This window comes from Bos indicus x Bos taurus, chromosome 11 (assembly GCF_003369695.1).
Source record: "Bos indicus x Bos taurus breed Angus x Brahman F1 hybrid chromosome 11, Bos_hybrid_MaternalHap_v2.0, whole genome shotgun sequence".
NCBI classification, from domain to species: Eukaryota; Metazoa; Chordata; class Mammalia; order Artiodactyla; family Bovidae; genus Bos; species Bos indicus x Bos taurus.
In genome coordinates this window covers 77,052,597-77,065,539 of record NC_040086.1, presented here as the reverse complement: position 1 = coordinate 77,065,539, position 12,943 = coordinate 77,052,597, and the positions used below count along the sequence as shown (strand labels likewise).

Sequence of the window (12,943 nt, the reverse complement as noted above, 5' to 3'; positions counted from 1 at the left end):
GCCAGTGGGAACCCTGACCCTGGCCCAGTTATGATAAGTGAATATATCTCCAGATGTAGCAAATGTCCCCTATGGGACAACATTGTCCTTGATTAAGGAACTACTTCAGTAAAGAATGTTAACAAAATTGAAGTACTGATTTTGAAATATGCAATTTTAAAAGTACTCTATGCTGTTTTATTTTTACTTTATCAGTATCCTTAAAGACCTAAACCTAGAAACCATTTTGAATATATGGAGAATATAGGAGGAGGAAAACCAAGGCACAGATGCCTAATTTGATCCAGTCTTTTGGAACATGGTAACCTTGCCAGAATGCTAGTCAGAGTTTGACCAGAATTATCTTAAATTTTGAAAAAGGAAGAATAAGCTGATTCTATCCCATAAGGGTGCTTTTCCTATTTTTTTTGTTGTTGTTTAGATTTTTGATTTGTATCTTTCACTTTTTATTTCTTGTCCATGATTACATGGGTTAGTTGAAAGAGCAGTGTGAAACAGTGGGAGTAATGTGGGAGGAGAACTTGGAGAACTGGACTGAATCAGAAAATGTAAATTCAAGCTCCCTCCTGTATTTCCTTTATCTTAAGTTTTTTCATTTGAAAAAAATGGAAGTCTTATTGCAAAGATCTGTTAAACTAATGTGCAGAAAACTTTTTTTAAAAAATGTAAAGTGTTATAAGAAGCTCTTAATATAAGGAAAGAATTCAAATTTTTGTTAGAAAATTTACAAATCAAAAATTTAAATTACTCTCATGACTCATTAAGAGTGGCATCATCTCTAATATGTATTCTGTAGAATCAGGGAATTTTAGTGTAGGAAGGGGTTTCCATATCAATTTTAATAGTTTTATGGATTGTATTTTCACAAACCTTAGCAGAACAGTGATACTTTGAATTTTTGACTTAAATTTAATTCATGAGTTTATGAACTTTGAATTTAATTTTTAAAAATAGTCTACTTTTTAAAGAAATAAAATATTTCAATATGATATATTAAACTTAAAAGCAGTGATGAGCACTGATTGGTGCCATACAATTAATTTATTTAAATTGAGGCTGTACTGCATTTTTTTTTTTTTAAGATTAAGAAAAAAGATTTATTGAGCTGATAAATTGAAAACAGCAAGAAATGGGGAGGTGACAACTAAATGCTTGGATAACTTCCTAATAGTCAATTTATAAACAAACCTTAACATACATTAAGAGGCAAATAGCATGACTCAAAAAAACACAATATGGGTTAAGTGATCTTCATATTTAAATAATTACTAGTGTCATCCTTGAATCCAAAATAATATGGATGTGTTTTTTAATTGAAGTATAATTGACTTACTGTGTTTCAGGTATACAGCAAAATGATTAAGTTATTTGTTTATATTCAGATTATTTTCCATTTTAGGTTGTTATAAGATATCAAAGTTCCTTGTCCTACACAGCAAACATTTGTTGCTTGATCTATTTTAAGTATAGGAGTGTGTATCTGTTAATCTCATACTCCTAATTTATCCCACCCCTGCCTTCCCCTTTGGTAACTGTCTGCTCTATTTTTGTTTGAACTTACCTGTATCTGATCATGTACTATTGTGAAAGTGTTACAAATGTCTGAGCCTAATTTTTCCCCTAATACTGTTACCAAATACAATATTAAGGAAAATTATATGATGGAGCTGCTAGAAGACTGTGTTCATCAGAATGATTTTATTATTCTCATTTACTGGCTTTATAATTGTATAAATTTATGAAATTATTGGGGCTTCCCTGGTGGCTCAGAAGGTAAAGAATCTGCCTGCAATTCAGGAAACCTGGGTTTGATTCCTAGGTTGGGAAAATCCACTGGAGGAGGGCATGGCAACCCACTCCAGTATTTTTGCCTGGAGAATCCCCATGGAAGAGGAGCCTGGTGGGTTACAATCCATGGGGAGGCAGAGTTGGACATGACTGAGCAACTTAGCACAGCACATGAAATTATTAGCATACCATTTATGAATCTAACTGATAGATATTTGAAGTTTTATATTTACTTTTTGCACCTTTAGATTAAGAAGGATTTCTACTATTGCCAAAAAAAAAAAAAATGTTCAAAAAACCCAAATTTAACTCAGCTCTCTCATTTTACAGATTTGGAATCTGATTCTAAGAAAACAGTTCCCCAAACTTCATACTGTTAATTGAATCTCAAGTAAAACTCAAGCTTCCTGATATCCTAATCTTGTGTACAAAGTGTAAGTACTTTCTGTCAGTGTAATAATAATCTAAGGAATATAATACTGAATAGAGTTTGGATCTAGAACATCTTTAAGTTATATCCTTAAATAATTGTCCCTTGTATAAAATAATTGGTTTAGTTTTAAATTTCCTGTTGATGTTTTTTCCCTAATTTTCTCTGAATTGTTATAGTTTGATGATCTTCAGATACACAAGGGTAGGAGCTTTATCCATGACCCAGTGAACCTTCTTCATGATCGTATTGAGCAAGCATTGGAGAGGCAGGTGCCGGAGGCTGATTGATAGTCATTGAATAAGTTCTGTCTACCTGATTAAGAATCTTTTCCATAGTGAGCCCTTCAATGCACATCACATGTGATCTACAAGTTTTATTCATGTGCCAAGTCTGAGAGGCTCATCCATATGCCTCTTCTTCAGATTTATTTTGTAACAAATCCTCCAACCTTGTTCCTTCAGAATTGCTAATCATCCTGCAGAAACTATTAGCTGTGGCCTACTAATATGCATAGGTTGTTAACTGAAACAGTTTCTTCTTCAGGCAAAGTAGACGTACTGGTAGTCCTGTCAACTTCAATATCTCCTTTTATTTCTTTGGCAAGGACTCTCCTGGGTTGGGATACAGTGCTTTTGCGGTCCATTTCTGGAAGTTACTGGCATTAGGTGAGAGAGCATGTGCAGATCAAGCTTAGATTTTTTTCCCCCTTTCTCTCTGAAATTCTCCATGAGGCCACTTATTTTGTTTGAAGAAGGGACAGCGGTGTGGAGGAGCAGGCTTCTGGTAGTTGGGATAACCTCATCACATAACTTCCTTTGGGCTTTTCTTTGGTCTATTTTGTATATACCACATTCGCTTCATCAAGGAATCCTTCTGGCTGCATCTGCTTTTTATATCTAAAGTGTGTGTGATTCCTGGAAGACTTAACTATTTTTATCCTTTTCCTATCTACTCAGGTGACCCTTTGGGTGAATACCAAGAAGAATGTTCTTGGTATAATCAAACACAGGATCCTTTCTTAATAATACTTGGTCTTCCCTTCATGTAAGGTATTATAGATTTATAAACTGACTAAAGTCTGGTAATTGAGTAGAGGCCTGTGACTTTAATTAAAGGCGGCTTAGTCTGATGAGAGTCTTTAATGTATTGCTCATTGATTTTTATTCTTAAGGACATCAGGGTCAAATGAGCATTGCCTGGAATCTCTGTAGATCAAGCCATGCTGATTATCACACCAAGTTAATTATCTGGGAGGAAATAAGAACCGTACTCAGTACCCAGATGAACCTACATCATTCCTCTTTCTCTAGCTTTCCAGTGGCCTGTTTCACTGTGTGGACCTGGGTCTTAAGTCTAAAAAAGGGCTTCTCTTCTCTTATCTCTGAGATAACAACGTTTATACTTTGGTAAGATTTTATATTCCTGTCCTTCATGCTTGTTTTTCATCTTTTTATCCTTCTGAGTGTTTTGGGTATTTCACAAAATTTTCTTGTCTTCCATTCATCTTTATTTTGCATTGACTTTCCTCATAGCAGTAGGGACATTCCCATTGACTCTTATGTGTGGGTAGTTATTCCTGATTTCAGTTGTTGCATCTTAATGACTACTTAGTCATATAAAGATGCATCATCCTCTTTTGGGCTTTTTAAAAATAGGAATCAAACTATTGAAAAACAATGTTTTGCTGTTTCCTTCAGTACAATGTTTATTCCTGAGGTGAGGGTTTCCTTGGTTTCTTTTAAGTGGTTCCCTCATTTTTTTTAGCTCCAGTGTTTCTGTCTGTCTGTCTCTCATTCTCATAGAAAAAAAAATTGCCAACTATTAGAGTCAAGCTGGAGTTATGCTGTATCCTACCACAATAGATGTTGGTTCTTACCTGAATTTGGGGGCTATTTTATACTTCTTGAATATTTGACTTACAGTTTTTAGAATTCTAACAATCCAGAGAAACTTAGCTGGAGCCGTAGTTGTAGTAGAGAGCTTTGCCTCTGTGCTAAAGATTTATTTTCCTCTCCCCCTCCCTCCACACTTTTTGTGGGTGCCACCCATGCCAGTGACAGAGGCTTCCCAGGTGGTGCTAGTGGTAAAGAACCACCTGCCAATGCAGGAAACATAAGAGATGCAGGTTCAATCCCTGGGTTGTCAAGATCCCCTGAAGGAGGGTGTGGTGACCCATCCAGTATTCTTGCCTAGAGAATCCCTATGGATAGAGGAGCCTGGCGGGCTACAGTCCATAGGGTTGCAAAGAGTCAGACATGACTGAGCAATTTGACACTTACACATGCTAGTGACAAGCCTGGATGTACTTAACCTGTCTCAGGGTCTTTCCATGCCTGGCTTTCATTACTGGTGTCCCAGCCTATCGTCTCAACTTGTTGCCCTCAGAGGAGGAACCTGGAGTTGTATAATGATGCTGATAGGGTCCACATACTGCCAATTGACACAAGGTAGGGAGGATAAACAGTGTGTCCCCTGTTGGGTAACCATCCACCCTTGCTTCTAGCACTCACCCCTTGGAATTATGGGTACTGGAAGAAGTCTGCATGAAGGAGTGTAGTTCTCTAGTAGACTTTATTTGGCTTTCTTCCATTACACAGTATCAGTCCAATATCTAGTAGAGATTTGTTGGTCTCTTGAAAAATACTGCCTTTTTTTTTCTGTTTTCCAGTGATTATATTCATCTCCGTATTTTTAAACATATCTTGGTTATTTCAGTAGGATTTTTTGAAAGTGTGAAAGGCAGTGAGTGGTCAGATGCATTTTATTTATTTCGTCATCTTGTCCAATATATATAATTTTTACCAACATGTTCAGTTTGATAAATACAGACATGGAATTATTTTGATATTATATGTTTACATACATGTAAGACTAATTTGGTTTATGTTTACATACATATAAGAGTAATTTCATTTAATTTTGACAACTGTCAGTCCAGAAGCTAATAGGTTCTTATTATTTGCTTTTTAGAAAATGGATCCTACATCTTTGTTACCAACCCTTTTAAATGTGGATCTGACAATATCACATATAGAATGTCTTCCCAAGGACATTCTGGTGAAATTTCAAGGCAGAAATAATATTGAATGTGAGTTTGACTACCACATATTGCAGAGGGAAATACAGCATATTCAAAAAGGAAACAATAATGTAGACATTGATGACTTTTGTTTGGTAGAGGAAAGAGTATCAGGAGAATGGCAGAGAGGAAGAGTTGTGGAAAAGAAGAATGAACTCTATACTGTGCTCCTCATAGACCGCGGAGAGGAACTGAGAGTTGACAGTACACAAGTTGCTTCAGCCTGTGGCAACTTATTTGAGCTACCACCACGGGTAACATTTGGCATTTTGGCCAACATACTACCAGCTGGGGAAAAATGGTCTCCCAAGGCTTTGAATTATTTCAAGTCATTAGTAGGACTACAAGTGAAAGGTTGTGTACAAGCTGTTTTGCCTCTTCAGATGATTCTTCTTGAAGTGCCAAACATAATATCCCAGGTACTTGAATTACAATTAGGGAGACTCATTGATGGAGATTCATTTCGTCTTATTGTGGAAATGGTAAAAGAATTCCCCAAACAAATGCCAGATTCATTACACCATAAAAGACCTGAATCATCATTAAGTAATAACGATACTTTACTTGATATTCAGCATGTTCTGGATAATTTGCAACCATCTTTGTCAGTGGGCAGTACTGAAAGTGTAAAAGTATCATCTGCGTTGAGCCCGAGTAAATTTTATTGCCAATTAATTAAATGGATTCCAGAGTTAGAAAACTTTACAACATGTATGACGTTGCATTATGACATCATCAGCCAAGGAAGTGGTCCCACCTGTGATAATTTTGGACTACTTTGTGCTGCCAGAAGGAGAAATGGACAGTGGCATAGAGGAATTCTTCAGCAGCTTTTGCCCAATAATCAAGTGAGAATTTGGTTTATGGATTATGGCAGTACTGAGACTGTACCTTCAGTTCTCGTAAAGAAACTTAAACAAGATTTTATCTTAGTACCATTATTTTCATTTCCGTGTTCTCTAACATGTTTACACAGTCCAGACAGAGATACAAGAAAATTTCAACTGAGTATATTTAAACAAGCCTTGTTAGGACAGGTAGTATGTGCGCACCTTGATGGGTTCAATAAGGACGAGCATTTGTATTATGTAACCTTAGAAACTCAAGAGTCTACAATTAGTTCTAAGTGTCTGCTGAAGACTGTAGGCACGCAAGTACTTTGTCCAGTGTCTGATTCAAAAATTTATAATAGGCTGAGGGAGACTAGTGCTTCTGAGGTAAACAGCTTTGCAGTTGAGAGTTTTATTGCAAACACCAAGCAGTCAATAGACTCTCTAAGTAAAAAAGATACTTTAAAAATAGATTTTCCTGTTAAAACTGTAGAAATGAAGATAGAAGCTGCCTACATAGCTTTTGTAGTGTATGTATTAAACCCATCACATTTCTGGGTACGTACTAATGAACATCAGAATGAATTTCAAGATATAATGAAAAATATAAACAAACATTATGATTTGTGTGAAAATGATGAACTGATTCTAAGAAATCCAGAACCTGGATTACTTTGTTGTGCTAGATATAGCAAGGATAGACATTTTTATAGAGCTGTCATCACTGAAATTAACGGTCATAAAATTAATGTTTATTTTTTAGATTATGGAAATACTGATTCCATACCATTTTTTGATGTAAAAATTTTGCTTCCAGAGTTCTGTGAGTTGCCTGCTTTAGCCATGTGCTGTTCACTTGCACATATATTTCCTGTTGAAGATTTATGGGTGAAGGCTGCTGTTGATTATTTTAAAAAAATTGTCCTGAACAAAGAAGTTTTGCTTCAGGTTATAGCAAAAAAAGATGACAAATATACTGTAAATATTCAGAGTATTGAAGCCTCAGAAAGTAGTGATATTGTCTCTCTTATGTTACAAGCTGGATATGCAGAATATTGGGAAGTAGAACCAGAATGTTGTCCAAAATTTGTAAGTGAGTATTCAGTATTAAATTTAAAATCTAAAAACAAAGTTAAGAAAGTCATATCTGCCCTTGAAGGACCTCAGTCTAAAAGGTACTATTCAAATAAGCTAAAAGAAAGTAACTTGTCTTTGTTAAAGTCCCCACCTGTTAATTTCTCTGATTTTAAAAACCCTTTCACCTTGTCTTTGGGACCTGAGTCACCATGGCGTTATAAAGAATATGTGTTTAAACCAGGAACAATCCTTGAAGTTAAGTGTTCTTATTCTTGTGGCCCAGGTGACTTCTTATGCCAGCTGCAATGTCAGTTAGAAGACTTAAAATTACTAATGGAACAACTTCAGCATTATTATAGTGTTCATTCTGATCCTTATCAGGTTGGGCACATGGCTTGTGTTGCTAAATCCTCTAAAGATGGGAAATGGTATAGAGCTGCTATTTTGACTCAAATATCAAAAAAAGAATTTGATGTAGTACTGGTTGATTATGGTTACCAGGAAAGAGTTTTAATTAGAGATCTTTGTGCTATTAAGCCACATTTTCTTTCTTTAGAAGCCCAGGCCTTCAGATGTAGTCTTAACCATTTAGTTGAACCCATTAGTTGTAAAGTGCTCAGTTGGTCGAGAGAAGCATGCAGAGACTTTGAGAATTTTATTTCTTCATCTAGAGGGTTATTGACTTGTGTCATCTGTGCCATAGTTCTTATATATCCAAACTGTTTAAGTAATTTAGTGGATTTACAGTCTCCATTTACTAGTGCAAAAGAATTTCTTATTCGTCATGGCTCTGTACAATATTGTACAGTATCAAAGCCATTTCCATCTTCAGTTAGTCTTTACAGTTACTGTTATTCTTCCTTCAATATAAAAGTTGGAAGTGAGGAAGAAATATATATATCTCACATATATAGTCCTCAAAAGTTTTATTGCCAACTTAGTAGAAATAATAAAGACCTAGAGATGATAGAAACAAAAATCAGGGAAATTAGTTACCTCAGTGATTGCCCCAAATATAATTTTAGTAAAATGAGATTATGTATAGCTAAGTATGTAGAGGATGGTCTCTCTTACAGAGCTTTATCAATGCCAACAGATTCATTATCTGACATCCTGGTGTATTTTGTGGACTTTGGAAATAAGCAGTTAGTAGAAGAAAGTATGTTGAGGGCTGTTTCAGATGAATTTCCAGAGTTGCTGTTTACACCTATGCAAGCTATTAAATGTTTTTTGTCAGATCTTAGCCATGTAGATATTCCAGCAGAAATCAATAACTGGTTTGCAGATAAATATTTTGGAAAACCATTAAGGGCAAAAATACTGTCCAGGGAGCCAGATGGCCAGTTTGGTGTGGACTTATATGATGGATATCAACATATAAATCAGAAAATTAAAATGTTGCTTCATGCTTATGGAAAAAAACATTGTGACCAAGCACAGTGTGTGAAAAAGGATCATAAAACAAATGAGAATAAAAAGGAGGCTGTTGCCTTGAAAGGCGAAATAGAAAACAACTATCACCGTAACGTAAGTAAAACTAGTCTGATAACATATTCTGAAAGCAAAACACATCAGCTAATGAATCCCAGAAGTATGTATGCTAGGCTTTTGAAACCATCAGTTTGCTGTAAAGTGGAACCTGTGTCAAAAAACAAGGTGAAGTCTTTGCAAGATGAACTTAAAGATGTAAAAATTGTCCCTGGACTTGCACATATTCTTGATGAACATGATGTGGGCCAACAATCAGTAAAGGTTGTATCACAGTCTTTTATCAGAGAATTAAATCAAGCAGCCTCAAAAAACATATATAGTCATGCCAGACCACAAATTAAAGACCTTCCTCAACCCAAGATTTACTTGAATGCCAGCGTTAAAGGATATGTTTCTAATATAAGTAATCCAGCGAGTTTCCATATTCAGCTTGCTGAAAATGAAAATGTAATCATCAGACTAGCGGCTGCTCTAAATGCAAGAAGAGCCAGTATAGTGAGAGAGAGAATATCAGTTAAACCCATGGTGGGAGATCTTGTAGTTGCAGAATACTCTGGTGACAATGCCATTTACAGAGCAGTTATTAAGAAAGTTTTGTCAAGAAATTCTTATGAAGTGGAATTTATTGACTATGGTAACACTGCAGTAGTAAGCACATCTAAAATTTATGAAATTAAGAAGGAATTCTTAACCATTCCTCAGCTAGGAGTTCATTCTTTCCTTAGTGGAGTCAAGTGGAATGAACCTAATGAAATATGGGACAGAAAAACTGTGGATTATTTTGCTTCAAGAGTAAGTAACAAAACAGTTTCCTGTGAGTTTTTGAAAAGGCATGAACAGAAATGGGAAGTAAATGTAATTTGTGATGAAAAATGTGTCATTAATGAACTAGTGAAATGGACAGCATGCTTGAAACTACAGAAAACAGTATTACAAATGCCTCAGGTTGTCTCTCAAAAGGTGGGCCCTGTTGATAATGAAATGAAGAAAGGAGGATCAAATGGATATGAAGGTTCTGTGATCCTTCAGCCATCCTACCAACAACTGGATAGTATTCCTTTTGAAGAGTTAAAACCTGGACAACTTGAAAAGGCTGAAATACTTCATGTTTCAAAAAGTGGAACGTTTTATGTGAAGTTATCTAAAAATAAAAAGATTTTATCAGATTTAACAGTATTAATTACTAAAGAAGTAAGAAACCCTGATTTTTTATCGGTGGAAAATATTGAGAAAGGCTTGGAATGCTTGGCAAAATCTAAGAACACTTTTCAGTGGTATCGATCAAAAGTAGATAAGTATGTTGATGAGAAAGTGCTTGTTTTTTTAGTAGATCGTGGTAAGTATGAAATAGTGCCTTTATGTAATACTAAGGTGCTTAGTAATGAAATCAGAAATATTCCAAGACAAGCTGTGCCTTGTAAATGGATTTGGTTTGAAAATTTTAGGAAGATGCCATTTGAGTCCATTGTGGGTTTGTTTGCTCATTTGGAAATAAAGATCCTTTTCCTGAAATATTTAGACTCTGCTTGGAAAGTAGACATTTTGATAGATGGTCTGTTACTTTTGGAATATTTAAATTTAAATACAGTTCATGTTGAAGAAAACAAATTTAGATCTTCAGGAATTATTTGTAGTGTTGAATCTAAGACTCCTGTATCACCGTGTACCATAAGATCATTTACTTGGACACAGCTTCAAAATGGTAGGCAATATTTTGGTATTGCCACTGCTGTTTCAGATCCATCAGACTTCTGTGTTCAGTTGGAAGATTTCTTTGACACAATGAAATCTCTCTTTATGTTGCTTTCTGATCTACCAGAAGACTTACAAACAGTGCCTCAAGAGCATATAATTCCCGGTTCTGGTTGTTTGTTCAAATATGAATCGGAAGATCAGTGGAATAGAGTAGAAATTTCCGAAGTCTCTGATCAGAATTTACTTCTTACATTGATTGACTATGGATTTTCTGTTTACATACATTATTCAGATATAAAAAATCTTAAAGTTGTTCCTGAAGCACTTCTGAATTTGCCGAGGCTAAGTTACCCTTGCATCTTACATGGTATCTTACCTGCTGAAGGGAGACATTGGAATGAAGAAGCCAAAAGATTTTTTCAAGATTTCCTGAGTAAACCAGGCTTAGTGTTTCAGTTTAGGGAATACAGTTTTGAAACAAAACTGAAGGTAGACATCATTCATGAGAAAAACAATTTGGCAGACGTGTTAGTTGCCTCTGGTCTTGCAATTTATTCTAAAGATTCAGCTCATCTTGACGCAGTTACTACTACTGGATCTATTGAAGTCCAATATAAGTCAGAGAGTAAGCCTATTTGCCAATTGTTAGATCAAAATAATTCCAAAATAGAAAATATAAATTGTACATGCACTGAGCAGCAAGTGCTAAAAAATCAGAAAACTATAAAGAGGAAAGACATCTATAAACACCTCTTAAGGAAAAGCCATATTACTAGAAGATTACAGTCTGGAAACTCAGTACTGAGGAGGAAGAAGGTTGATACTGGAAAACATAATCCCCAAAGTACCATTACATTTGATACATGTGCAACAGCTTCATTTTGGAAACTACCTAATGGTTTGAAGAATAACACCAATTGCATTGAAACCATTTTTGCAAAGCTAAGTGAAGGATTGCAGGAAAATAATACAGTGGACTTAAGAACAACAGGAAAAGCACTGCATGTTAATGAAGTAATGGTATCAAAACATTTGAAAGGTAAGTGGAAATTTTTAAAGAAATCATTCTTTTTTGTAGATTTTGTAGATTCTATTTTTGATTATTTAAAGGTTTGTTATTTACTAAAATTATTCAAGTTGAAAAATGCCCTGCAAGATTTTACTAAAAATTTGAATAAATGGATAACTAGACGAGATCACTTGAATTATAAAATGATGCTTTGCTATTTTTACCTTTTATGAATGCTTTGTGAATGTAATGAAGGTAGAGGATTTGAACCACATATGTATGAACACGTGCATGACATTTTGCAAACTTTAGGGGTTTCTCAAAACTCCTGAAGGTCCACAGATCTCAGATTGATCTTACTACTGTTAGAGAGCTTCCTGGGTGCATTTTGAAGGTGCATTATACTTTGATTCTTATCACATTAAATATATCTTGAGGTTTTTTGAATGTGATTTTTAGCATATTGACAATGTAATTAAACTTGTAGAATAAACTGACTCTAGCATATTCATCTGAAAACTTTTAGACATCAAGCTGTTTGTAAACATTAAATTTTTAATAGCCTATGTGCTAGAGTTAAAATTTTAATATTCTGTGTGGAATATTATCTTTTTTTTGCTTATGCATGTTATATTTCATTTTATATATGAATTAGTGAGGATTTATAGGTTATAAAGAATATTCTATGCTTAATGAATGCTCCAACTTGTATATTATTCCACATTATAACTAGTATAACAGGTTACATTGTTTCAGTGAATGGAGGTATCTTGTTTTTAATTGATATATTTTAGAAAGAATATTTCATTTGAATTCATATTAGATGTTTTATAGTGAATTGATGAATGCTGTAATATGGGCCCTTTTTTTCTAATTTTTGAATCACTCTTTTATCATAGTAGCAATAATGGTCGAATGCTTATTATGTTCCCAGGTACTGGGTGGAGTTATACATATTAGCTCATTTAAAGCTTTCCACCACTCTTTTAAACTCTACTAAAATGTAAACTAATAACTAGTATCCTACTTCCTTGCCTGAATTCAAAACCACCTTACAGAGACAAGCAGAAAGACAATTGAGCAATATACTACATTTATTAAAAACAAAACAATATTTTAATGTGGCTTACATACATGGGTATATGGGTTTCCCAATACTGAATCTATAATATAGGCTTAACCCACATAGGCACAGAGGAGAGTTTCTCCATGAGGGCTTACCCATGTAAAATTTACAGCTTGAGGTAGCCATATCTATAAAGGGAGAGAGGAAGGAGGAAGAGACTAATAAAACATAGATCTTTCTCACTGTAAATGAAACAGATTGCCTCGACTTCTCGAGTATGAGTAAGGATGGAATGAGACCAGAGGGTTGTTAATCTAGGAATGTGCCTCAATCATGAATACTTCACATGGAGGAAGATCAGGAATGAGAAGTGTCCTTCTCCCCCAAAATTATTATGAATATTTTACACTAAGGCTCAGGGAAATTAAGTAAATTGCCCATGGACATAGAGCTGGTAAGTAAGAAACTGAAATTT

The 12,943-nt window shown here is 34.9% G+C and overlaps 1 protein-coding gene across 1 annotated transcript; it reads left to right on the top strand.

The window, feature by feature from the left end:
* The first annotated feature begins 1,923 nt into the window (after positions 1–1,923).
* Positions 1,924–11,559, top strand: TDRD15 (tudor domain containing 15). Its single transcript, XM_027554467.1, has 3 exons — positions 1,924–2,222; positions 5,192–11,432; positions 11,504–11,559. The coding sequence occupies exons 2-3, from the start codon at positions 5,195–5,197 to the stop codon at positions 11,557–11,559; spliced, it is 6,294 nt and encodes a 2,097-aa protein (XP_027410268.1). The 5' UTR covers positions 1,924–2,222; positions 5,192–5,194.
* Positions 11,560–12,943: the final 1,384 nt, after the last annotated feature.

Excerpts from the sequence above, each read along its gene's own strand:
- TDRD15 (XM_027554467.1), top strand. The coding sequence starts at position 5,195 with ATGGATCCTACATCTTTGTTACCAACCCTTTTAAATGTGGATCTGACA. Across the intron at positions 11,433-11,503 it reads GGTATCAAAACATTTGAAAG|GTTTGTTATTTACTAAAATT; the intron begins GTAAGTGGAAAT and ends GATTATTTAAAG.